Source organism: Halichoeres trimaculatus, unplaced genomic scaffold, assembly GCF_033239565.1.
Source record: "Halichoeres trimaculatus isolate MK-OKI-2021-1 unplaced genomic scaffold, fHalTri1.1 fHalTri1_scaffold_16, whole genome shotgun sequence".
NCBI lineage: Eukaryota > Metazoa > Chordata > Actinopteri > Labriformes > Labridae > Halichoeres > Halichoeres trimaculatus.
The window spans coordinates 28,424,217-28,449,519 of record NW_027437194.1 but is presented as its reverse complement, the minus strand read 5'-3'; the positions used below and the strand labels follow the sequence as shown (position 1 = coordinate 28,449,519).

General features: G+C 39.2%; 1 protein-coding gene across 2 annotated transcripts in view; it reads left to right on the top strand.

Moving 5' to 3' along the window:
* LOC141805130 (poly [ADP-ribose] polymerase tankyrase-1) overlaps positions 1–25,303 on the top strand; it is a 141,881-nt gene that overhangs the window by 86,826 nt on the left and 29,752 nt on the right. For both annotated transcript variants that reach the window (XM_074689888.1, XM_074689889.1), the window contains 7 exons: positions 627–718; positions 951–1,029; positions 1,536–1,707; positions 3,641–3,720; positions 12,017–12,162; positions 12,250–12,415; positions 22,115–22,334. In XM_074689888.1, coding sequence (XP_074545989.1) covers positions 627–718; positions 951–1,029; positions 1,536–1,707; positions 3,641–3,720; positions 12,017–12,162; positions 12,250–12,415; positions 22,115–22,334 — 955 coding nt within the window. The remainder of the gene's footprint in view (positions 1–626; positions 719–950; positions 1,030–1,535; positions 1,708–3,640; positions 3,721–12,016; positions 12,163–12,249; positions 12,416–22,114; positions 22,335–25,303) is intronic.

Here is a 25,303-nt window from a genome sequence, read left to right as displayed (position 1 = left end):
ATCCGGCTTACACGCCGCCTACCACGAGAGGGCACAGTCTACTGTGGGAACGCAAATGGGATCAGGCTTAACTGAACCAAACCGAGCCAAACCGTACTGAACCAAACCGGACTGCTTGGTGGAAATGCAGCTATAGTGACTGAGGCACTGTGTTACAATAATAGCTCCACCCGGCAGCCTGTTCCTGGCAGCCTGTTCCTGGCAGCCTGAGCTCAGGAAAAAGTAACCCTTCTCTTACAGACAGATTTCTTCTACGCATTTGCAGATCACTGCACGGCAGGACTGAAGCAAATATCAGGTGTACACAGACAGCAAATAGGGAGGCCTGCCTCAGTTATAACTGATGATTTGTGTGTATTTTTAGGTCTTGGGGAAAAAAACTCAGACTTTTCAGCCATTTAAGACTATAAATTTATTTGCAAAACAGTCTACACATTAGTGGATTTGCAGACACATTTGTATATATTTTGCACATTTGGAAATCTGTTTACACATTTGTGGCTCAGTTCACATATCTGTTGATACACACACAAATAATTTTGCCACAGTAATAGATATCATATATAGATTTCCTCACTGGTGCAGTGAATGATGGTTCTTGTTTTGTGTGTGTATGCCTGTGTTAGCATTGTGCAGTTGCATCGCCACACCCTAAGAGGAAACAGGTGACAGAGCTTCTGTTGAGAAAAGGAGCCAATGTGAATGAAAAGAATAAAGAGTAAGTTTTTTTTTTTTAATCATGAACACAAAGTTGGATTATTGCCATGTCTGTTTACTTGGAAACAAATGGTTGAACATCTGCAGCTGGTTGAAGCCAGAAATTGCTCTCTTTCTGGGCTGTAACTGTTTTTGCCTTTAATTGATGAATTGGTAAAAACAAGTCAGACCTTTGATCATCCAGCTGATGTTTAACACTCTCTTATATCTCCCCTCCTCTGTCTTGACTGAAGTTTTATGACCCCACTTCACGTGGCAGCAGAACGTGCCCATAATGACATCATGGAGGTGTTGCAGAAACATGGTGCAAAGGTAAATCACACAGTTTTCTACAGTTATTTTATATTATGGTTTCATATCTTCATGGCTAATCTCCATCCAGCTATCTTTGTAGTAATCTCATCAGTTCTGCTTTAATTTGTCTTGCATATATACACATATGGTTGTTATAATCTTATGCAAATCTCTCTGTTTATATCTATCTGCTCATCAATGCATGAAATCAGAGTCTTATCACCAGGGATTTTAAATTGGCTTTTCGCTGTTGGATGTGTTTTATGTTTATTTTGAATTTCAGTGTTTTGTTTATCACAGTCCCTTATGCATTACCTATTCTCATGTTTATCGTTTCATTACAAGGGTTCAATTCAAAACCCTTTGCTGTTTTTCCACCATCTGCCCGGTATTTCCTTTCCCTCGACCTTCTTTGACTGTGCCATTACAGAAATATCAAATAAGGTTTTCTGAAGGATCTTGAAGCTATCTAAAGATTTAAAAGTCCCTTTGTTGTCATGTTGAAGTGGTGTTTACCTTTACAGGTGAACGCCCTGGACACCCTGGGTCAGACAGCGTTGCACCGTGCAGCCCTTGCAGGCCACCTGCAGACCTGCAGACTGTTGCTTGGATACGGGGCAGACGCCTCACTTGTGTCGCTCCAGGGCTTCACTGCTGCTCAGATGGGGAACGAAGCTGTTCAACAGATACTCAACGGTACTCCATCCTTTATGTGTTCATGTGTGTGGGTGGGTGGGAGCGCAATGTGTATGTGCTTACTTTGCACCAGAGAGCTTCAGTGGCATTAACTGGGATTGTTTCATCAAAGGTTGGTTTCAACACTTCCAGAACAGGGCTTCAGATGGGTCTGTAGTTTTGAGATTAGAGTGGGGAAACGTACAGTGGGGAAAATAAGTATTGAACGGGTCAACTTTTTTCTCATCACATTTATTTCCAAAGCTGTAATTCAAACCAAATTTCTACCAGACATTGGTATTGACTCAAATAATCCACACATGAAAAGAAATCACAACGTTCAGGTCCATAAATAATGATTATGTGGAATTAAGAACGATAACACAGGAAAAAGTATTGAACACACCATGGAAAGGCTGTATACTTTGGCAAGGAAATACACCATACCACCTGAAATCTGTTAGTAATTGTTGCTTGAATTTTCCAATTAGTGCAAACCAACATCAGCTGGGCTAGAGCAAATTGATGGTCCTATAAAAAAGGTTGTTTCTTCACCAAGCAGTTAAATACCACACACCTCATGATGGGTAAAGGCAAAGAGCTCTCTGAAGACATTCACAACCTGATTGTTGCTCAGCATCAGAATGGAATTGGTTATAGACTTATATCAAAGCACCTGAATATTCCAGTCAGCACCGTTGGGGACATTATTCACAAGTGGAAGAAGCACCACCTTACCATCAACAGGCCACACACAGGAGCTCCATGCAAGATTTCTGACCAGGGAGTCAGAAAGATAGTCAGAAGAGTACTCAACAAGCCAAGGACCACCCTGAAAGTGCTCCAGAAAGACTTGGAGGCAGCAGGTACAATTGTTACAGAGAAAACAATAGGCAATGCACTCCACCGCCATGGCCTCTATGGACGCTCAGCCCGCGAGACCCGTTCCTCAAGAAAAGGCATGTTGAAGCTCCTTTAAAGTTTGCTAAACAGCATCTTGACAGGCCTGTAGAATACTGGGAGAATGTTGTCTGGTCAGATGAGACCAAAATTGAACTTTTGGGCTGTCATACTACATACCATGTTTGGAGGAGAAATGGCACTGCACAACACCCAAAAAACACTACACCAACAGTGAAGTTTGGAGGTGGAAGCACCACGGCATGGGGTTGAAGAAAATCAATCTGTTAGAATGGCCTAGTCAATCACCTGACCTAGATCCAATTGAACATTTGTGGAAAGAACTAAAGAAAAGGGTTCACCAGAGGGCACCAAAGAATATTCCAGATTTAAAGACAATCTGTGCAGAAGAATGGGCCAAAATCACACCTGAGCAGTGTGGGCGATAAGTTCAAACATACAAAAAGCTTCTGGAAGCTGTCATTGCAAACAAAGGCTTCTCCACTAAGTATTAGATGAGTCTCAGTTAGCGTCTTCAATACTTTTTTACTGTGTTATCATACTTAATTCCACATAATCATTATTTATGGACTTGAATGTCATGATTCCTTTTCATGTGTGGATTATTTGAGTTAATATTAATGTCTGGTAGAAATTTTGTTTGAATTGCAGCTTTGGAAATAAAGATAATGAGAAAAAAGTTGATGTGTTTAATACTTATTTTTCCCACTGTATCTTTTTCAGTGGTAGAGGACACCCCAACTTGCATTGGTTGCGTTGTTCTTGACTCGCAGTCTAAACTACCAAGCAGGAAGCTGAAGCTTCATGTTTAGGATGTAGAGCATAACAGTGATATCAGTCTTCAAATACCAGCCTCTGCAACAAAGCAAATACAGTTGCTATTTTGTATTTAGCTGTATGACTTACAGTAATCTGGGAAGTGCAATTGACTTCAAAACCTTTTTTCGTACTGTTTAAACTTGATAATATAATTTTAGGATTGTTTTTTCTGAAAAGAATCTGTGATCTGAAAAATTTTCTTTTGTCTTTGTAGAAAATGTTCCAGTGAGAAACTCAGATGTAGACTACAGACTTCTGGAAGCTGCTAAAGCTGGAGACCTTGACACTGTAAAGGTATTGAACTGTTATCTTTCACCACTACCTGAAAGTTTCCAGTTGGGTCAACACTGGCTACAAATAATTTGCACTGACAGAAAACACTTTACATCTCTACGCTAACCCTTTTTTATTTTGTGCATTTTTCTTTTTTGAACCAACATGTGTACATACAGACATACACATCCATACACAAAAAAGTTCAGAACAATAGGTCATGGGTTACCTAGTTAAGCAGTCTAGAGCGGTCACAGATAACTTTTTTTTCCCTGGCTAAATAAATACCCCATTTCTCCCATTGTTTTCCCCCAGTTCTTTTTGGAGTCTTAGAGAAAAAGTCATTTGTTCTAATAGAGGTAAATGTTAAATAGTATTAATAAAACTACTAACAGTTGGGCTCTTCATTTGTAGCCAAAATTTGGTGATGGCCTTTTTACTCGATGCCAGCAAGATCTTGATGAGATAGGTGTCGTTTTTATGCAGTCCATCTAGTATATGTCCAAAGTAAAGAGCTATGAATGTTGTGTCTATTGTAAATCCAAGGGTTTATGAAATAATTGATCCCACCTTCTTCCAAAAAGGTTCAATGAGGGGACAAGTCCAGAAAATGTGGGTGCAGTCAGCCATCCCTGCCCTACATCCCCTCCCACAGAGGAGACGGGTGCCACTTTGTTTTGATTTCTGCTTGGGCGTTATGAACAAACACACCAGGTTTTTCCAAACAAAGTCCCTCCAAGTCCAAGAATTTGTTGTAGATGACAGTACTTCCATACGTGTTGCCAAGTGTCTTCAGTTATTGTGATGTCCAATTCTTTTTCCCATCTCTGTTTGATATAGTCTGTGTCATCCTTGTTCAGTGTGATGATGGCATTATATTACTTACTTATTAAACCTTTATTCCATTTTATGTTATAGGCTTCAATAAATATTTGAATGAGAGTCGTTGGTTCGCTTGAGTCAGAACTTTTTACCTTTTTAAAGAAGTAATCTCGTAGCTGGTAGGGATGGGTACCTTTCACATTTGAAACGTTTCAGTTCTGATGCCCGGTACCTGGCAATCGGTATGGGTACTCAACAGTACCAATTTTCGGTACTTTTTTGTGTTTTTGTGGTAAAAAATATCAATTTGTATAATATTGAAATGTATTTTTTTTTTCAATTTAGCATACTTATTCTTTAATATATAACCTTGTAATGCTGGGTTCATGTCCAGCATGGAGAACCGCCTACTCTTCCACTCCCTCACAGTCACAAGCATGCATCTAGGTACCTAAACATAGTACATTTTGGTTTTTCTTGAATCGGTACCTGGTACTTTTGACAGAATTTGGTTGGTTCCTATAAAAGTACCTAAATCGGTACCCATCCCTAGTAGCTGGAGATACCTAAAAAAAAAGTCCTGCTAACCAAGCTCAAATTTTTGACACATTACATCAAAGCTACAAAATTGACTTTTTTTTTAACAATCCTACACAGGGCAGTAATACCAAAATAAATCCACTGTCTGTAACGATGATCCAAAGAAGCTGGAGTACATTCAGGGTTATATGCTGGCCACCTTAATAATTTAACCTCTTTTTAAAGTTGAAAATGTTTGATCACCCCAGACCAAGTTTTCAATTATAAGTTTACCCATCTACTGTCTGTAAAAGACATTTCCTTCTCCTTATCAACACAGCCAAGCACTGACTATATTGGAATTTCTATCAGACTCAACTCTACATTTTTCCACTTGGCTACATGAAATGGGTCACACCAAAAAGGCTCTATGTGTGTATTGTTGCCAAAAAAAGCATACAAGTTTTTATGTACACGTCCAGATTCTAACTCATTTAGTTGTACAAAAATATCAATTGATCTTTGAAGGCTTGATCTACAAATTCACCAAAGGGTCTTACATTTTAAAGATGATCAGTTTGTTTTCAGTTTGGCTGACCACACTTAAAGATGTTCTTGGTAGAGTAGCAAGGGATGACTTTCAAACAATCAATATGTCTCCTTTGAAAAAGGAGTTGAAGTTTAAAATTTGGTCCCTGAATTTTTAAAATGTTTAGTCATTTGATCTCTTTATGTTGTGGCACAGAGAAGCTTTGCTGCCCAGCAGAAAAGTACAGAAAGTAAATGGGCTGAGAACTAGAAGTAAATGACTGAAAAGTGACACAGACAGTCGTGTTGCTCTCATGGATTCTGGGATGTTTGTCAGGTGGATTTTTGTGTCGAATCAATTCTTCCTTTTTAAAGTCTTTGTAGTGTTGGTCACATTCATTCCAATTCTTCATTCCTTAACCCTCGGTGTCCCACAGTCACCCTGTGAAGCTCACTGTGCTGCCACTGATAGCGGTTTGATTTGCACTGGGCCCACTCATGTTAAAACCGTGGGCGCTCGTGATGCGCTGTAATGTGGCTCGGATAAAACCACCCACCAAATGTCAGGACCTGGCAAAGTTTGCTAAAGCGTTTGACAGAAGTATGGTGCTGAGTGAAAATCTGTGTCTTTAGCAGTGGAGACAGACAGGGATGGGGTTATCCAGATAAAGAGGGTCTGTCAGCGTCTGAAGTGAAATACTTTGGCAGGTTGGCAGTGGATTGTAGCAGAGCAGATGATGAGCTGTGGTGTGGATTTCTGACAGACTCGTTACCAGGAGCGCCCACACACACAGACTGAACACAGACATGCACACACACCCACACAAATGCTCACACACGCTAACACACGCACTTGGTCTAGGGTTAACAGTCTGGCTGAGCCAGTGATTGACGTTGGGAAAAACAAGCCTTTGCACTGTCCCTGCCATCTGTTCAGAAGCAGAACAGGTTCAAACAAGAAATTCACTGAATGCACATTGGTATCAGGCACTACATGTCCAGGTGCTTACATTGACCCTCTGGCAAATAATATGCCATGCTGATATGTAGGAGAGTTTTTTTTAATCAGCTGTAGATGCCATCTGTTGAACCCACTTGTTTGTTTTCATGGTCAAACATGAAAAAAAATGTTTGCAGTAGGCCTGGGTGATGTATCCATGATATCTATTAATTCTTTTTTTTTTTTTTTGTGGACGATTTAAAAAATGAAAAGTTTGACTTTTTCTCCCTGCTATTGAACACCTTTTGTACCGCATCATGTGCTGACTTCGTGTGTGTGTGGGGGGGGTGTGATTCAACACTGCACTAAAGAAACAACAGAAATTAGATTGTCATAAAAATCTTTTTGTGACACCCAGCACCTTGACGGACACATGTACCTTATGGTCCGTTTCAACAGCCAAAAGAGTTTGATATAAACTAAACCTCTTTTCAGTGAGTGTTAATACCTCTTTCCTTAATTACTCTAACCCTCTGTTCATCAAAAATCCATCCGCTGACGAGCAGAGCAACACAACAAACCTACATCAAGGTACGCTCTGACAAGCAGGGGCGGACCAGACTTTTTAGATTGGGGTGCCCGGACCAGGGCACTGACATATGCAGGGAGGCATGAAATTTGTGAGTCCACGCTAGAATCAATAGCATTTATTTTTTCTTTTTCTGTTCTTTTTTTTTTTAATTTAACCTTTTTTTAACCAGATAAATCCCATTGAGATCAGGATCTCATTTACTAGGGCGACCTGGCCAAGAGGTCAGCAGCACACACCAGATAACAATAAGAAATGAAAAAATAAAATAAAATACGTAAGGCAGTAAATGACATCCAGAAACAACAAATTGGTAATGGGTGAGCAGTAATTTCTCCAGGACAGCTACAATTAAAATCACAGGCATTGTTCACGGGATTCTCGTAGTCTGGTGAGCAGGACGGAACGAAAAGCTTTGAGTGAAACCAGTTCAGACATTTTTAGTTCAGTCTGTATCGTGTTCCATCGTGTTGGGGGCTGCATAAGAAAAAGCCCTATTTCCAAAGTCAGTTCGGACTCTGGGCACATGTAAATGATAAACTGCACAAGAGCGTAGGGCATAGGTGCTTCTCGACTTCTGCAGCAGTGAGCATAAATAGGATGGTAATATTCCCAGAATATTGTTTGTATTAAAATTACAGGATAAACAGGCCACAGCTTTGAGAAAAAATATAACTTTACTGAAACAAAGTGTTCTTTAAAAAAAACATTTAAAAGTAGAAAATAACTGAACAGTGCCGTAGTGCACTGAAAACAGGAGTGTTAAAGCTTTTTAGCTGTATTTTTAAATTCAAAATGTATACGGTGGTGCAACTTTTGTTGTGACCGTAAATAAGTCTGCCTCCTTTAAAACTACAAAGTGAAGTTGTTGACCAATTTACTTATTGTTTTCTTTAAACAGTAGAAAAAAAACATAATTTTTTTGTGAAAAAATCAGCGATTTTATTTTTAGGCCATATCACCCAGCTCTAGTTTGTAGCGTGGGACTATTACTGAGGAAGATCATGAAACATATTTCAGCCACATTTAAGAAAGACTTAAAAGGAGGAGGAGCTTTGTCTTTTTTATGGCACCTGCAAGTTATTGGCTGCCCCGATCACTAGCCCATGCTGTTTAATAAAGTGCTGAGCTTACCACTTCAGCCAACCAATCACAATCCAGGAGGGGTAAGACTGATCACCCCGGTAACCACGAAGAAAGATGTTTGCAGAAATTTCAGCTCTGTTCTTTGTGCTTCTGCTTTACTTTGAATTATTCTCGGTAAAACAAGTGTTTGCATTATTTAAATAGCTGTCCAGCTGAGCTAAATGTACTTGTCTAGGTTTGCCGTGTGGAAGCTGAAAGAAAGGCTTTGTATTTTTAAAGGGACTGCCAACAATTGAAAACAAGGAGATGCATAAGGCAGAAGTCATCTGCCCCCTGTTCAGCAAAATTGTTCTGGTTAAGATTGATCCCTCAGTCCTTAAAATGGATCTCTTTGCATTAACTGAATATATTTAATGTAACAAGTTTAAGAAAGTTTTGAAAAGGAGTTTAGTTATTTGGCATCTGTGAAAGGATTATTTTATCATATCTTATCAAATTTTGCTACAGGCCCAGAAATAGTTTTGTTGATCACTGGTGTTGCATTTATGTAACTGTTGACGTCAACTTCAATCAAAACTGATAAAATTCTTCTTATTGGTAAGGGTTTGAGTTCCTCTTGGCTGATTGAGAAAACAATTTCAAAGCTTTGAAAAACAACCAACTCAGTATCAGTTGAAGTGAGGGATAACAGCTGAAATTGAGGAATAAGTTTGTCAGCAGCATGTGTCATTTGATTTCCTGCTCAGTAGCATTCTCCATAGCAGTAAAAGTAAACCTAAAGTAAAACCCCCTGTGCCTCCTCTTTTCTTTGTTCTGATGTAACAGGGTCTGTAATAACAGAAAATCAGAGAGGCAGTGCTGTATTTTCTGAAAACAGCGGGAAGGCTGGTGTATGTCTCAGCCCAGCAGACATGCATTTCTTTTCTCAGCTTCACTTAATAGCCTCTGTATTGTTGCTGTTGCGCTAAAAAAAAAAAAAAAACATATCCACATATTTCCTTTCACTGACATATTTTTCATCATAAATCTACAGAGTGGGCAGAGGAACAGTGTTACTCTTTTCTTTGTTTTTATTTCTCTTTCTTGCTGTTTGTCTTGTTTGAAGTTGATTTGGCTGTTGTTATTGTTTTTTAGGGAATTTTAAAAAGATGGCGCAATCTTTTGAGTCTGGGTGATAGATCAGGGTTATTCATCCAATCTATTAAAGGTTTTTCTTTTAGATATTTTGCTGACTTCGGAGAAAGTGTGTTTATATTATGTCAGTAGTAGGCTTCACTGTCCAGTCTTACATAATTAACAGCTTGGTAGTTTTTCTGTATAAATGTGTGTTTATACTGTGATACTTCAGGTGAAATGCTAGTATTGTTGGGCTCTCAGGGATAGTTGTACAGTCAGGTCATTTTTCATAGCAGGGAATGACTTTGCAGTTAATTGTAATTCATCATCACTCTTCATCGTCCAGAGTTAATATAAATTGTCACCATATGAACTGAGGCAGCAAACTTTACAAAAACAAAATCTGTGCCATTCTCAAAACTTTAAACCACAACTGTTCATGCTTCCAATAGGATTATAGGATCATAATCTTCTTCATTTGGATATCCTTCCTGTACATTCATGTTGGCAAAATCCATCTTTACCCATCCATCCGGCTTTTCTTCAACTTTCTCCAACTAACCAGTGAAAAACTGCATGCCATGACTCATAAATGTGGAAATCCAGTTGGTGGTTATTTCTGTTTTTAGACTGTATAGATCTCAAAGACTTGAACACATGGACGTAGTCTTCGTGACATCGCCCCTTTTATTTGTGATTCAATCGTCAACAGGTGTGATGTCGAAAAAGCTCGGCTCAGCCAGGCCTTTCTTAAGTTAGGATGAAGTAAAGAGATGGGCCTTTAGCCTCTTGCACCACCAGTCAAGTCAGCAACACCCCCATTTGGGTAGGGAGTGTCGGTTAAACAACTTCAAAAAATACTAAGTTACAAAAAACTCAGAAAGAGAAATGAGCTTTTCAGAGCGGGGATGTGGTTTAAGCCAGGCTGTAAATGTGTTAATTTTATAGTTATGAACTAAAAAAAACAAAAACGTTTTTAGAACAGAACATCTTACTCTCTTGTGTGATGCTGCCTTACTGTATTAGGAAAAAAAATGTTGTTCACAAATTTTAGGTAGCTGACGTAACAAAAAATGACACAAAAAGGACTGTTATAACCCCTGGCAAAAAGTATGGAATCACCAGTCATGGAGGACGTTCAGTTGTTTCATTTTGTAGAAAAAAAAGCAGATCACAGACATGACACAAAACTAAAGTCATTTGAAATAGTAACTTTCTGGCTTTAAGAAACACTAAAAGAAATCAAGAAAAAACATTGTGGTAATCAATAACAGTTTATTTTTTTGATCAAGCAGAGGAAAAATTATGGAATCACTCAATTCTGAGGAAAAATTATGGAATCGTGATACACAAGCAAAGAACCACTTAGACACACCACTAGTACTTTGCTGCACCACCTCTGGCTTTTCTTACAGCTTGAAGATTCTTAGGCATGGACTTAACAAGTGACAAACAGTACTCGTCATCAATCTGGCTCCAACCTTCTCTGACTGCTGTCACCAGATCAGCTTTGCAGGTTGGAGCCTTGTCATGGACCTTTTTCTTCAACTTCCACCACAGATTTTCAACTGAATTGAGATCCGGACTATTTGCAGGCCATGGCATTGACCTGATGTGTCTTTCTTCAAGGAAAGTCTTCACAGTTTTTGCTCCATGGCAAGATGCATTATCATCTTGAGAAGTTATGACATCATCCCTGAACATCCTTTCAGTTGATGGAATGAGAAAAGTGTCCGAAACATCAATGTAAACTTGTGCATTTATTGAAGTCTAGGATTGCTTTTCCTTCGCCCACTGCAACCTTGTTTTTTTTCTGTTTGGGTCTTCATGATGGTTTTCATTCAGTTTTTCTGTATATGAATCCTTGAGACCGTTTCTGACAGTTGGGTCAAAGACGTGGACTCCAGTTTCCGCCCATTTGTTCCTCATTTGTTTTGCTGTGCATTTTCTGTTTTTAGGACAGGTTGCTTCAAGTTTTCTGTCTTAACGCTGCGATGTCTTCCTTGGTCTACCAGTAGGCTTGCCCTAATGAGCAGATTTAATCTGGTTCAGGTGTTAGTTTGGGGAATGGAAACTTTAAAGGGTGATTCCATAATTTTTTCCTCAGAATTGATTCTATTTCTTTTAGTGTTACTTAAAGCCAGAAAGTTACTATTTAAAATGACTTTAATTTTGTGTCATGTCTGTGATTTGCTTTATTTCTACAAAATTAAACAACTGAATGAACATCCTCCAAGACTGGTGATTCCATGGTTTTTTCCAGGGGTTATAAGCGTCCTCCTCTTTGTGTCATTTTTGTTACGTCAGCTACCTAAAATTTGTGAACCAATGACTACTTTTTTCCTGATACAATAAGGCAGTATCACACAAGAGAGTAAGATGTTCTATTAGCGTTTTTTTATAGGTTGTAGTTACTCTAATCAAGCTAAATATGCTACAAATATGATAAAGATGCATTTTTTTAATGTATGAGTTTCATCTGTCAATTAGCATAACACAACAGTTAAGATCAGATTGTACATGACCTAATTTTCAAAACTTTGCTCAGAAAGAACTTTAAAAGCTTGAAATAGAAATAATAACTATACTTAGTGTGGATTATAATTACTGTGCGATGATTATTCAGCCAGAGAGCCCAGAGATATTTCAGCTCTTTAACTATGAAGCAGGTATTCTAATCTTCACTGTCGGCCTCTCTCGTCTCCTTCTCTCTGCAGTCGCTGTGTACAGCTCAGAATGTGAATTGCAGAGACCTGGAGGGCCGACACTCCACTCCCCTTCACTTTGCTGCTGGCTACAATCGAGTGTCAGTGGTGGAGTACCTATTGCACCATGGGGCAGACGTGCACGCCAAGGACAAAGGGTGCGATATTCAAGCTGTTGTATGATTTTGCAGCAAACATGAAAGTGAGTAATTTGGTTCATGGTAATTGTTTTTGTCATTGAACAGCGGTCTGGTTCCCCTCCATAACGCCTGTTCGTACGGTCACTATGAAGTGGCAGAGCTGCTGGTCAGACACGGAGCTTCAGTCAACGTGGCCGACTTGTGGAAGTTCACACCGCTGCATGAAGCTGCTGCTAAGGGCAAATACGAGATCTGCAAACTGCTGCTCAAGGTTTGTCCTGTTTTTTCTTATTTAATACCAGAGCTTACCTCAGCACCACCAACACATACAAAGTCATGATTAAGCAAACTGTTCCTGTGGTAGTCATTTCCATGTAAATCACAGTAGTGCTAAATATTTGAAGCTAACCATAACGACCAACTACCCAGAAAGTTTTTTTTTTCCTCTCTCCTCTTTGATTCCCACTGAATCATCACAGACTGAATTTGCTGTTTTCAGTTATCATACACAAATTTCTGGGTACACTGAAATCTGCAAGATCCAGACATTTATATTCTGCTGGTGTTCTCTCGCTGAAGCTGTGTGTACAAGTCAGACTATTTACTTCTTTGTGTAGGCAACTGTTGCTCAGTAGTAGTGTTGCTCACCTCTTAATTAATAGTCCAGGTAAACCCCAACTATTGCAGTCCTATGCTGAAATGTCCTTTAGCAAAACACTGAATCCCATATTGCTCCTGCTGTTGGTCAGTGGTTAGGGTGGGTACTGAATTAGGTACTTTTATAGGTACCGACCGAATCCTGTCAAAAGTATGGGGTACCGGCTCATGTAAAACAAAAGAGGTACCATGTTTAGTTACCTAAATGCATCCTTGTGACTGTGAAAGAGCGGAAGAGTAAGTGATTTTCCATGCTGGATGCAATCACAGCATTGTAAGGTTATATGTTGAAGAATAAATGTGTCACATTGAAAAAAATGTACATTTTGTTTTTAAAGAAATTGATATTTTTACTACATTAACACAAAAAAGTACCTAAAATTGGCACCCTTGAGTACTGGTAGTGATTGCCAGGTACCGGGTATTGGGACCGGATCATTTCAAATGTAAAAGGTACCCATCTCTATCAGTGGTGTATGAATGAATATGAATGAGATTTGTCAATACTGATCGTTCTATTCCACAGCAGTCTCTACCAACAGTGTTTAAATGACATGTGAATGGGTGACTGTGACTACAAGTCTGATATGCACTTTGATTGGTCAGAAAGACTAGAAGAGCAATGTATAAGAAAAATTCAATTTACCATTTCACAAAGACAGAGGTAGAAAAAATGTACATTCACTGAACTCTGTCGCATAAATTTTTGTTTCCGCTGCATAAATGACAAAAAAAAACAACAAGTATTCAGTGTCACTCAGTCTGAAAAATCAACAGTATAGATCCAGACTTAGTCCAAAACTTCTTTGGAACAACATCCCATAAAACGCTTTGATTGGAAATCAGAAGCGATATTCACCAAAGCTCTAACACTTCTGAGAATAAAAAGCTGAAAATATCTGTTGTGTAATCACTGTCTGTCACACCAAGCAGGATGAGTCCTGTGAAATATTACACTTTCCTGAATGTGTTTATTTTCCCACTAATAGTCATCTGCAGACAAGTCAGATCACTGCTCTGCTGATGCCATATGGGGATGCATAAATTGTTATTGGATGAACCCTGTGAGTTCACCCAAACATGCACATGAACATACACCACAGGCATAAATTCCATCAACTCCAGGAACTATCTCACAGTTTGAAATCTAATATTCAGCACTGAGCTCTGCCATTGCACAGTGCACATCTTGTTTGGAACAGCCTGTGTCTGATTGATGTGTTAAGGAAAACACAAGCCCAAATAATAAGGATTTAAATTTGAAGCTTGATGTATCAAAGTATAACATTATAACAATATCACTTTATGTTTGTATGAGAGAAGTAAAGGTATTTTTTCATGGTCTGTTAAAAGTAGTTAAAATAATTAGAAATAAGAATCTGCTGTTAGTGCAACAGACAATGTCAGGCTGACAAACTAGCAAAAAGAAAGTTCAGCAGTTTGCACCATCAAACTCCTAACTTTAAAGCTAAGTGCATTTGAGCAGTGCTGCTGGTATGGAAGTAAAGAGGGGGGCGAAGCAGTGAGCATGTATGGATGTACGCCTTGGTTCTGTTGAGCTGCTTGGAATGACAGTTCTGGTTGAGAGGACAGGGCAGCAGGGGGTGGTGTGAAGGAAGGTGAATGCTCTATGGGGATTATTCATTCCTGTTTTGTAGCAGTACAAAAAGACATGCAGTACCTTGAAAGCCATCATTTTGAAACTGCATTTGTAGCGATTTTCTAGGTACCTGACTGATCATTTTTCTCCATACAATCAAATGTTGGGGTCATTTATCAAAGAGAACCAAATCTGTCTGTTGCCATTGTTCTGTTTTTGCTCCATTCCTAGTAACGCTTCCTGTGAAGTGTGTCTCTGTAATCCACATTGGAGATTAGAGACACACTCATGATGTGTTAGATTGTGCCTACAGTGCTGTGTGGTTATAGTTATGAACTATCCTTTTTATTTATATTTTATTTATATTACAGTGGGGAAAATAAGTATTGAACGAGTCAACTTTTTTCTCATCACATTTATTTCCAAAGATACAATTCAAACAAAATTTCTACCAGACATTGGTATTAACTCAAATAATCCACACATGTAAAGAAATCACAACGTTCAGGCTCATAAATAATGATTATGTGGAATTAAGTACAATAACACAGGAAAAAAGTATTGAAGACGCTAACTGAGACTCATCTAATACTTAGTGGAGAAGCCTTTGTTTGCAATGACAGCTTCCAGAAGCTTCTTGTATGTTTGAACTAATGGCCCACACTGCTCAGGTGTGATTTTGGCCAATTCCTCTGCACAGATTTTCTTGAAATTTGGAATATTCTTTGGTGCCCTCTGGTCAACCCATTTCTCCTCCAAACATTGTTTGTAGTATGACAGCCGAAAAGTTCAATTTTGGTCTCATCTGACCAGACAACATTCTCCCAGTATTCTACAGGCTTGTCAAGATGCTGTTTAGCAAACTTTAAACCAGCTTCAACATGCCTTTTTTTGAGGAATGGAGTCCTGCGGGCTGAGCATATACAGAGGCCATGGCGGTGGAGTGCATTGTCTATTGTTTTCTCTGTAACAATTGTACCTGCTGCCTCCAAGTCTTTCTGGAGCACTTTCAGGGTGATCCTTGGCTCGTTGAGTACTCTTCTGACTATCTTTCTGACTCTCTGGTCAGAAATCTTTCAAGGAGCTCTTGTGCATGGCCTGTTGATGGTAAGGTGGTGCTTCTTCCACTTGTGAATAATGGCCCCAACGGTGCTGACTGGAATATTCAGGTACTTTGATATAAGTCTGTAACCAGTTCCATTCTGATGCTGAGCAACAATCAGGTTGTGAATATCTTCAGAGAGCTCTTTGCCTTTACCCATCATGAGGTGTGTGGTACTTAACTGCTTGGTGAAAAAACAACCTTTTTTATAGGACCATCAATTTGCTCTAGCCCAGCTGATGTTGGTTTTTACTAATTGGAAGTTCAAGTAATAATTACTGACAGATTTCAGGTGGTATGGTGTATTTCCTTGCCAAAGTATACAGCCTTTCCATGGTGTGTTCAATACTTTTTTCCTGTGTTATTGAACTTAATTCCACATAATCATTATTTATGGACCTGAACGTTGTGATTTTAGTGCTTCACGCACTACAACAACTTATAAATATGTTCATGATAAGTTGTGACACATAACAAAAACTGACTTTCAAGAGAGTGTTTCCCAGTTTCCATTTGCAAGTCATAACACAAACAAAACAGGGACACATGCATCTCTGAACTCTAAATTACTTGAAACCTAAAATGATTTGTATGAATGCAAGTTTGCAAATACACTGAGGTTAAACATTCAGTTGTGCGGTCTTTTGGTACACAGGAGTAGTTTTCAAGGATGTCAGGTAGTCAGTTGCCAAGTTTTTGGAGGCCACCTCTATAAGAGTGACAAATGGTCAACAAACTTTTGAGTCCTGTCCTTGCTTCCATCCACTGACTCGCTCTGTGTTTGAGAACTGGTTTTAATATTTTACTGATCACTTTAAAATATTGTCTGGGTTTGGCCCCAGGTTACATCATAGACATGTTGACACCATACTAGCCATTTCACAGCCTTAGGTCCTCAGGTGGGCCTCTTCTGGTCGTCCCAAAGTAAAGAGTCAAATCAAAGGATGATTAAGCTTTTTTCTGACAAAGCTTTGCTGAGGAGATTAGGTTAGTGGAGACAGTGGCATCTTTTTAATCATAAATTACTTTTATAGGCTTTCATTTATTTGATTTCACCCTTTAAATATATTCTTATGTCGATTTAGTTAATTAGAGTTGAATCTGTTTGTGGTAATTGTTATCTGTCTTCATTTTTATTCTTTTTTTTTCATTTTAGTTACTTTATCTTTATGCTCTTAATCTCTGTATTTTTTACAATCTCCCTGGTCCCTTTATTGGTCCTGGTTATTTACATCTTTATTTATTCCCCCACCTATTGATCAACTTGTGTATTTTCCTTTTTATCTCAATGTTCCATGTCCTTGTCACCCTTTCTATTAGACATGCACCAATCAATCAATCAATCGGTCGGCCAATCGATCTGTGCCGATTTCCTTAATTTTGGGGGATCAGTGATGGGCCCATCCACACACATGAAACTGATTTTATCTACCTCTGGGAAGGTCTCACAGCCAGCCATTGTTGCTTTTGCTCTGAGACCTAAAACTCAGGACACTTTATTGGTTGTTTAAGTTAAACAAAGATTTTATTGTGTCACAGGTATTGTTCAATGATTTGCAATAAAATAAGATTGGGACATTAAAGGTATATGCTGTCAGGTATAAAATTAAATATCGATATCGGCAGGTTGGGCTTTGTAAAGATTGGTGATCGGCCAGAAAATTGTGATTGGTTGTGATTGATCAGTTCCGTCTTTTACTACCCCTTTATGCTTTTTAACCTTATGTTGAAAAACCACTGGTTAACGTGCCATGACTGCTCATCTCTTTCTGTCTTTTCCCCAACTCTCTAATCTGAATCTTCTGACCATTTGAATTCATTATTTTCCTTATTCACCCATTCCCACCACACTCCTACAGCACTCATCAGTATCAGCATGCTGGTCCTATTCACACACCCCTGGCACAGCCACTGGGGCCCATTTCAAATCAAGTGGGTTTTTCATTTCCCTAGGACACTTGGGAACTGGGATCAAGGCCCCAATCTTTCAACTGAGACACGACCGACTGCCACTGAGTCACAGCCTCCTCTTAGAAATGATAAAGCTTTGGTAAAAACTGTTTGTGTGTTAGGGGAAATAAAATACTGGTTTCTCTGGATCACTGGTTGAATGTTTCTTTTGGCGAACTAAACACTGTAGTATGAGGGCGAGTGTCAAAGACCAGTGGCTCAGTATGTTGACATTTTGACACTGTACTGCTACGACAGACAATAGTACAAAGACTTTGATTGTTCTTCTGGGAACTTGAAGTGGCTCGACACTTTCCTAAAACACTGGTGTAGTCAGAGAGGAGGAAAGTACAGTGCTTATGGAGGCTGGTATTTCTGAACTTGGTCGACTGTGCTTCAGCAGCATAACTTCTGTTCCTTCAACATAAGGCTGGCTGATGGTAGTGGGAGTTCATCACAAGTGATTGCTCATCCTCTAATGATGTATTTTGATTAACTCACTTTTTCTGTAGAACTTTAAAAGCAAATGATCTCACGACCATGTTTGGGGATTTTTGATAGAGCATATCTGGATATCTGCTTGGGGCCTATCCCCTGTCTTTATCTTTGGTATCAACAGTCGCTTGACTGAAGCTTATTCCATGTTATCTGTGTGTGTTGTTGTGTGAGCAGTGCATGGCACCATGTGCACAAAAGTCCTAGTCAGTGTTTTCAAAACAGGCTCGTAGAGATACAACAGCTACCTCAGGCCACACTTGAAGTGATCTGAGGTCTGGAGGCGAATCTTAGAAATGCAGACGGGTAATCAGTTGACATAGTGGGAAAGTTTGGCAGACCTCCACTGGGTTTGGAAAATCTAAAATTTGGTGAATTTGAGTTGGAGTTAAAGGTCGTGTTTTTGATTCTAGTGTACACTCGGTGATGCCCTAGCTTCTCCTTTAATCCCCACAAACACGCAAGTAACCAAATGTTCCCACAACTGTAGTTGTAATCTGCCATGGCCTCAGGATCTAACTGTTCTGTTTTTAAATAAACCATCCCAGAGTTCAGTGATAGGTTTTCCTTTGTCTGCTCTGTTTGTTGTCATCTTTCTATTGTCCCTGCTTTGTGTTGCTCAGAAATAAACTCTGCTGCAGTAGCTCACAGCGGTGCTGCTCTAAAAGGATCTTGTGGGATATACAAAATGCACATTAGCGTTTTCTTTGTGAGGGAAGAAGTGGAAGAACATAATGAATTTCTTTTCAATTAGAGAAGAATCTAATTTGTGAGAGGCTGGCATGAAATGTGTGAGCTCACACATTATCTGGTCTTAGCTGGATGTATTAACATCTTGTTTGTGACCAACTGTGGTTCTTGCATATCCTTGTTTGGATTTACTTTTTCTAGTATAAGTGGGTTCACAATAAAGTACTAAAACCTTCCAACACATCAAACTGTACTGTTATGAAATTGTGTTTCTATGCTCCACCCCACAGGGTTTTGACTTTTTTGACAAACAGCATTCCCAACAAAAAGACACATAACACTTTGAAACATTTGAATTCATCAATAGCTGTGTTTCCATTACACTTTTTTGCAAAATTAAAGCGATATTTCTGAAGTTTCAATAAAGAACAATTTCGCCTTGCCAATGTTTCCATGATGACCAGAATTGCGCACAACTTGAGTAAAGTAAAACATAACATCAGTTCGCTGCACTCATTATGATGCAGATTATTGAACATTTGAGTGTTTATTCACTGCTCAAAACGTCAGTCATGATCATGCTAACTCAAAAAAAGCACGAACAAAACACTGAATGAAAATCATCATCTCCAGCTCACAAACTCTCACTCACGCACACAGACCTCAGTTTGTGTGGCAGTGGACACGTACAAGGAGGTAAGGGAGGTGCGTTGTTATGACAACATGACGTTTTTGCAAAAAAGGTGTTTCCATTGCACTTTTGCGAGAAACTTCAATATCCAAACTTCTGAAAAACCACCTCATGAGAGTGTAAATACTTTTTTTTCCATACATATTTTTATTTGGTGGTCAGGATATAGTACATGTACAATTAGGTAGAATATAGTTCACCCTTTTTTTTTTTTTCCCCCTTATAACTCTAACAACAACAACAACAACACCCCCCCCCCCAATGGAGAGTCACATTCACAATTAAATGCAGAGACTAAATAAAGACAAGTATTGATTATAAGCAAATACAACTCTCTCTCCTCCAAAATGAAAAAGAACAGGAGGAGTGAACAATAAACTCAAAAATAAATAAATAAAACAAAATAAAATAATAGGGACTTTTAGAGGAGTATGTCAAAGTGGTTAAAAGCACAAAAACAAAGATTGACAATGGCAAATTGTATATGTTGTGTCTCACCTCTTACAATAACTGGACTATTTCAGCCTCCAGACTGGATAGTAGAAAAAGAAAAAGAATAGAAGATAAAGAGATATAAAAATGATACCAGTTAAACTCAATTACATCCATCTTTGTTAAACATCTAAGGAGGAAGTAGAGTTAATTAAGTTAAGAAATGGATTCCAAGTTTTGCTAAATTTGTCAGAGCACCCCCTGATAGAATACTTAATTTTTTCTAAGTGTAGGAATGACATAAGATCTTTTAGCCAAGAGTTGGGAGAAGGAGGGTTCTTATCCTTCCAATGTAGTAATATGCGTCTGCGGGCTACCAGAGATGCAAAGGCAATAGAACTACTTTCCCTGTTTGTAAAGTGTGTGAATTCTTCAGGCACACCAAAAATTGAGGTTAAAGGGCTCAGAAGCACAGGTTTGTTTAGAGCTTTTGAGAGTGTCTTATAGAAGGAGGACCAGAATGAGCTCAGTCTTGGACAAGAGAAAAACATGTGTGTGTGACTGGCTGGTGACAGAGAGCACCTGTCGCAAATATCACTTGTGTTAAAAAGTTTTTTAAGTTTAGCTTTGGAAAAATGAATCCTGTGTAGGACTTTAAACTGAATTAATGTCAGACTGGCACAAGATGAAGTGGAGTTAACCCTGTCAAGGGCCCTCTGCCACCATTCGTCTGATAAGGTACCACCAAGCTCTTTTTCCCATGTACCTTTAGTTGCTAGTGGGGATGATAACGATGACAAAATTAATTTTACCACAGCTGAAATGAATCCACGGACTGCAGGAAGACAAAGAATTTCTTCAATGAGCGTGCGAGGGGGTTTTTGGGGAAAGTTGGGAAAGTTACAGCGAACAAAATCTCTGACTTGAAAATATCTAAATAAATGAGTTCGAGGAAGGGAAAGTTTTGATTGAAAGCTATCAAAAGAGATGAGAGTGTAAATACTTTTTATGAAAATTTGAGAGGTTTTTCGAAAATGTGGTGTTTCCATTACCTATTTTTATTGCGATTTTTATGTTTTTCACAATTCTAGGTGTAATGGAAACACAGCTAATGATACTAAAACTGAATCCTAAAACATAAGGCAGGACCCCAAACCTCTGGTCCCTCTGATTGACGGTTAGATGATTATCCTAGATTTTTCCTCTGGTAATCAACAAGACAGAGTTTTTGATAAACTAATGACAAAGTAATGGAAACAACATTCAGACCAACCTAGTTCCTGTGATAAAAACACTGTACTGGATAGTATTTATGGATCACTCTATAAGTGTTTCAAATACATGTTAAAGCACTTTCTATATGTTTATTCAAACATTAACATTTGCACTGAGATTAAAGCACAGCCTCAGAAAACTGATGCTTTTCAAGAACCTATCTACTTTTTATGAACAGAAATTCCACATAGTTAAATATATTACTTCATACGAGCCTGCAGCTATTTATGACAGCGCTTAAATATATTAAAATTGCTCACTGCTTTAGATGGAAAGAATTTCTGAGCTGTCTTTAGACCAAAAGCAGTGGAAGAGTAACAAAACCTACACGTGATTTTATGTGCCCAGTCATTAGTTTAATGAGTCTATGTTCTTATTTCATGCTAAGAGGTAATTTACTGTGAGAGCATGATGAGATCAGCAGCAAAAAGATAACCAAAATGAAGAAGTAGGGCAGAAAACTCCTAACATAGATAGGTTCAATAAAACTTTGAAAATGGAAATCAAGTCATGAGAGATGAATAACGGACAGTTTCAGGCCAGCAGTGGATACCCAGGGGAGTGGTCGCACAGCATCCAATTTTAATGAGAGGATTTCAAAACCTACAATGAAATGACAAGTTATGGCTGGACCTCAGAGACAGCTGGGTGATGGGAAGTCTGCTTCCCTCCCTCATCTCCAGGGTATGTGGTGTTTTCCACTTCACCAGATGTCCTATCTTAACCTCGTTCCTCTTTTTTCACCTCTCCCTCTCGTCTTCTCTCTGGTGAATTACCTTCATCCACTTCTCAGTTGTCACTTGTCATCGTCTGTTCCTCGTCTGAGAGAAGCGTTTCCACTGGGGTTAGACAATCAGGGATTTGGTGGATGGATGTGTTTTTAGAACTAAATCAATGGAAGTGGATTTTTATATCAACATCCCAGGCTCTGAATTGAGTCTTTGTTAAGACAGTTTTTAGCCAGTAGCTTAAATCGAAGCACTTTTTTATTGTACAGCCGGAATAGATACAAAGACGTACATAAAAGTAAAAAACAATTTGCCTGACACTGACCTGCATTTTAACCTTCTCACCACAGCATGGAGCAGACCCCACCAAGAAGAACCGAGATGGCAACACACCCCTAGACCTCGTCAAAGAAGGAGACACTGATATTCAAGACCTGCTAAGAGGAGATGCAGCGCTGCTGGATGCTGCAAAAAAAGGATGCTTGGCAAGAGTGCAAAAGTTATGTAGCCCTGACAATATCAACTGTCGAGACACACAGGGTCGTAACTCGACACCCCTGCACCTCGCAGGTAAGATGCTCATGATACTGTGGACACAGACACACATTCTCAGAACATTTGATTTGTAGACACATTAAACTGAATTAAGGTTCCTTTTGTAGGAATTTTTAGCTTCTTTGGATGTGGTATATTCACTTGAACTACTCACTGGCTGCAGCATCTCACAAGTAGCCAACCGCTTGGGATTTGAGCTAAGTGCAGAGCCAAGAACAGGATAAAAACACATTCTGACAGCTCATTTCTAGGGACAAGCACACCATTTTCATAGCAAGGAGAGCAGGGGCAACGTTTTCATCATATTTGAGCTCTTGACTGAGTTGTCATCAGTGAAAATTGCTGTCAAAGGCAGAGGGTTCAGCATTTTCCCTTATTAAAAGTAGGGTCTGCAGGAATATTTGTCGCTTGTCAGTAGACACAACATTCAAACTGGGCTCCTCCTCCTTGGATCAGTGCCAGCTGCAGCACACTCCCACAGCCTCCGACTGTGACTACGTGAACACACTCACTAGTCCAGCAACCACCTCTAGCATGGTGTTTCTACGAGGGAGAGACTCGAGGGCCGTACACCTAACTTGGCATGTTAGTACAAGCTAATCACGGGTATTTGACACTTGCATGGTTAGCAGAAAGCTAACTCGAAAGTTGGGCCAAGCTTAATCTGTCGTTTTGTTTCCCTTTTGTTGCGTTTTTCTTCATCTGCGCTACTTCCACTCACTACCATTAACAGAAAAAGTCAGTTGTGCACTGGGCGTGCTGTGATTGGCTGATGTAACCACGCCTACTCTCCGCCCAGAAATGTCCTGACACAACCAAAACATCACATACGGGCACACTGAAAGTTATTGCACTCAATTAACCTTTGAAGATTGTAATGTTTGTAAAGTATTCTGGTGGGAGAGTTGAACTCTGACCATGTTTACATGTTTGACATTCTTTTGGAGAAACTCAATTTTTTTTCCAAGGGAGATAAAAATTTGTTATACTATATGATACTGCTGAAATGTAGATAAGGCCCAAACAGAGTTTTGTTTTGAGAGTGGAAGAAAATGTCTCGCCTTAAATAACAAAGCAGCATATTTACTTTTTTGTAAGATCTTCAATATGACATTTAAAATCAAGAAATTCATCAATGGTAATCCCCAGAAATGTTGTTGAGCTGACTTTTACAATAACTTGTCTGTTTATTTTGGGACAGCTTTGCTTGATGTCAGCTTTTTTATGGGAACTGAAGACAGTGTAGTTAGTTTTGCTGATATTTAAAGAAAGTTTGTTTCGCTTAAACAAGTTAGCTTATTCCACAAGCTTATCTTTTATGATTTGCTTTAACTCATCTGGATTATTGTGGGAAAGAAACAAGTTTATATCATGGGCAAATAATGACTTTTGTGACACAGACGAGGAATTAACAAATTTGTTTATGTACAAAATAAAGAGGATCGGCCCTAAAATAGAACCCTGTGGAACCCCATGATTGATGGATTTGTAAGATGATTTCTGGTTGTTTACGCAAACAATTTGGTATCTTCCAAAAAGAGAGCTAATGAACCAGTCTAGCGTTAGGTCTCTAATGCCATAGTGTTGAAATTCATTGATCATGATGTCAAACTTAATGGTGTCAAATTCTTTGGATACGCCCAGAAAGAATGCCAATACTATAGTCACCTTTCTCAATTGAGTCATTGATTTTTGCAGATAGAAGTAGTTTTATTCCTTCTGAAGCCAAACTAGAGCGTGACTATGATGCTTAGCTTATCAAGATTTTTGATGAGTAGCAAGTCTGTTGTACACTACTCTTTTTGGGATCTTTCTACTTGTTTTATTTATTTACGTTTAAGTTAATAAACATGGAGGTAGTTTATAATAAGTCCATAATAAAGGTTACTCATTCTTTTTAATTTGTACATTTTTAAATACTGTTCTAACACTGTGCTGACTCACACTATATTACCAAAAGTGTAATTCGCTCAGCTGCCTTGATTCACATATGAACTTAAGTGCCATCCAATTCCTAACCAATAGGGTTCAGTGCAGCCACGTTTCCACCAAGCAAGCCAGAAAGTAGCAGCTGCACACAATAGTGTGATGCCGTACCAGCGTGACACAGTTTACCCCGTTAATAAATCCAATGGAGAAGAAAAACGCGACACAGTAAAGAAAGAGTATCGATGGAAGACATGCAGCATTTCGTCCTCTCTGTGATTGTCATGTAGCTCTTTGATACAAAGTGCAATCAAGCTTTGTTTCAGAGAAGTCTGTGAGCCACCAGGAGAAATGCAGCCATAAGTGACAATTCTTTTCTGCAGTGTTGTTGCTCCACCCTCCAAGAGCAGATCAGTTCCGTTTGGCACCCATATGAAAGGGTCCCAAACAGTGGGATGGCTCGTCCTGGTTTTTGGGGATCTGTCCCAGGATAAGTCAGTGGAAGCGCCACAAAATGCGCACCATACCAAGATGAACCAAACTGGTCTGCTTGATGGAAACATGGCTTATGATGTCGGTCCACCTTTTGCAGTTATTTCTGCTTCAACTCTTCTGGGAAGGCTGTCCACAAGATTTATGAGTGTGTTAATGGGAATTTTTGACCATTCTTCCAAAAGCGCATTGGTGGGGTCAGACACTGATGTTGGTTGAGAAGGCCTGGCTCGCAGTCTCCACTCTAATTCATCCCAAAGGTGTTCTATCGGGTTCAGCTCAGGACTCTGTGCAGGCCAGTCAAGTTCATCCACACCAGACTCTGTCAACCATGTCTTTATAGAACTTGCTTTGTGCACTGGTGCACAGTGATGTTGGAAGAGGAAGGGGCCCGCTCCAAACTGTTCCCAGAAGGTTAGGAGCATGGAATTGTCCAAAATGTTTTGGTTTCCTGAAGTATTCAAAGTTCTTTTCTTAGGAACTAAGGGGCCAAGCCCAGCTCCTGAGAAACAACCCCACATAATTCCTCCTCCACCAAATTTCACAGTTGGCACAGTGCAGTTCGA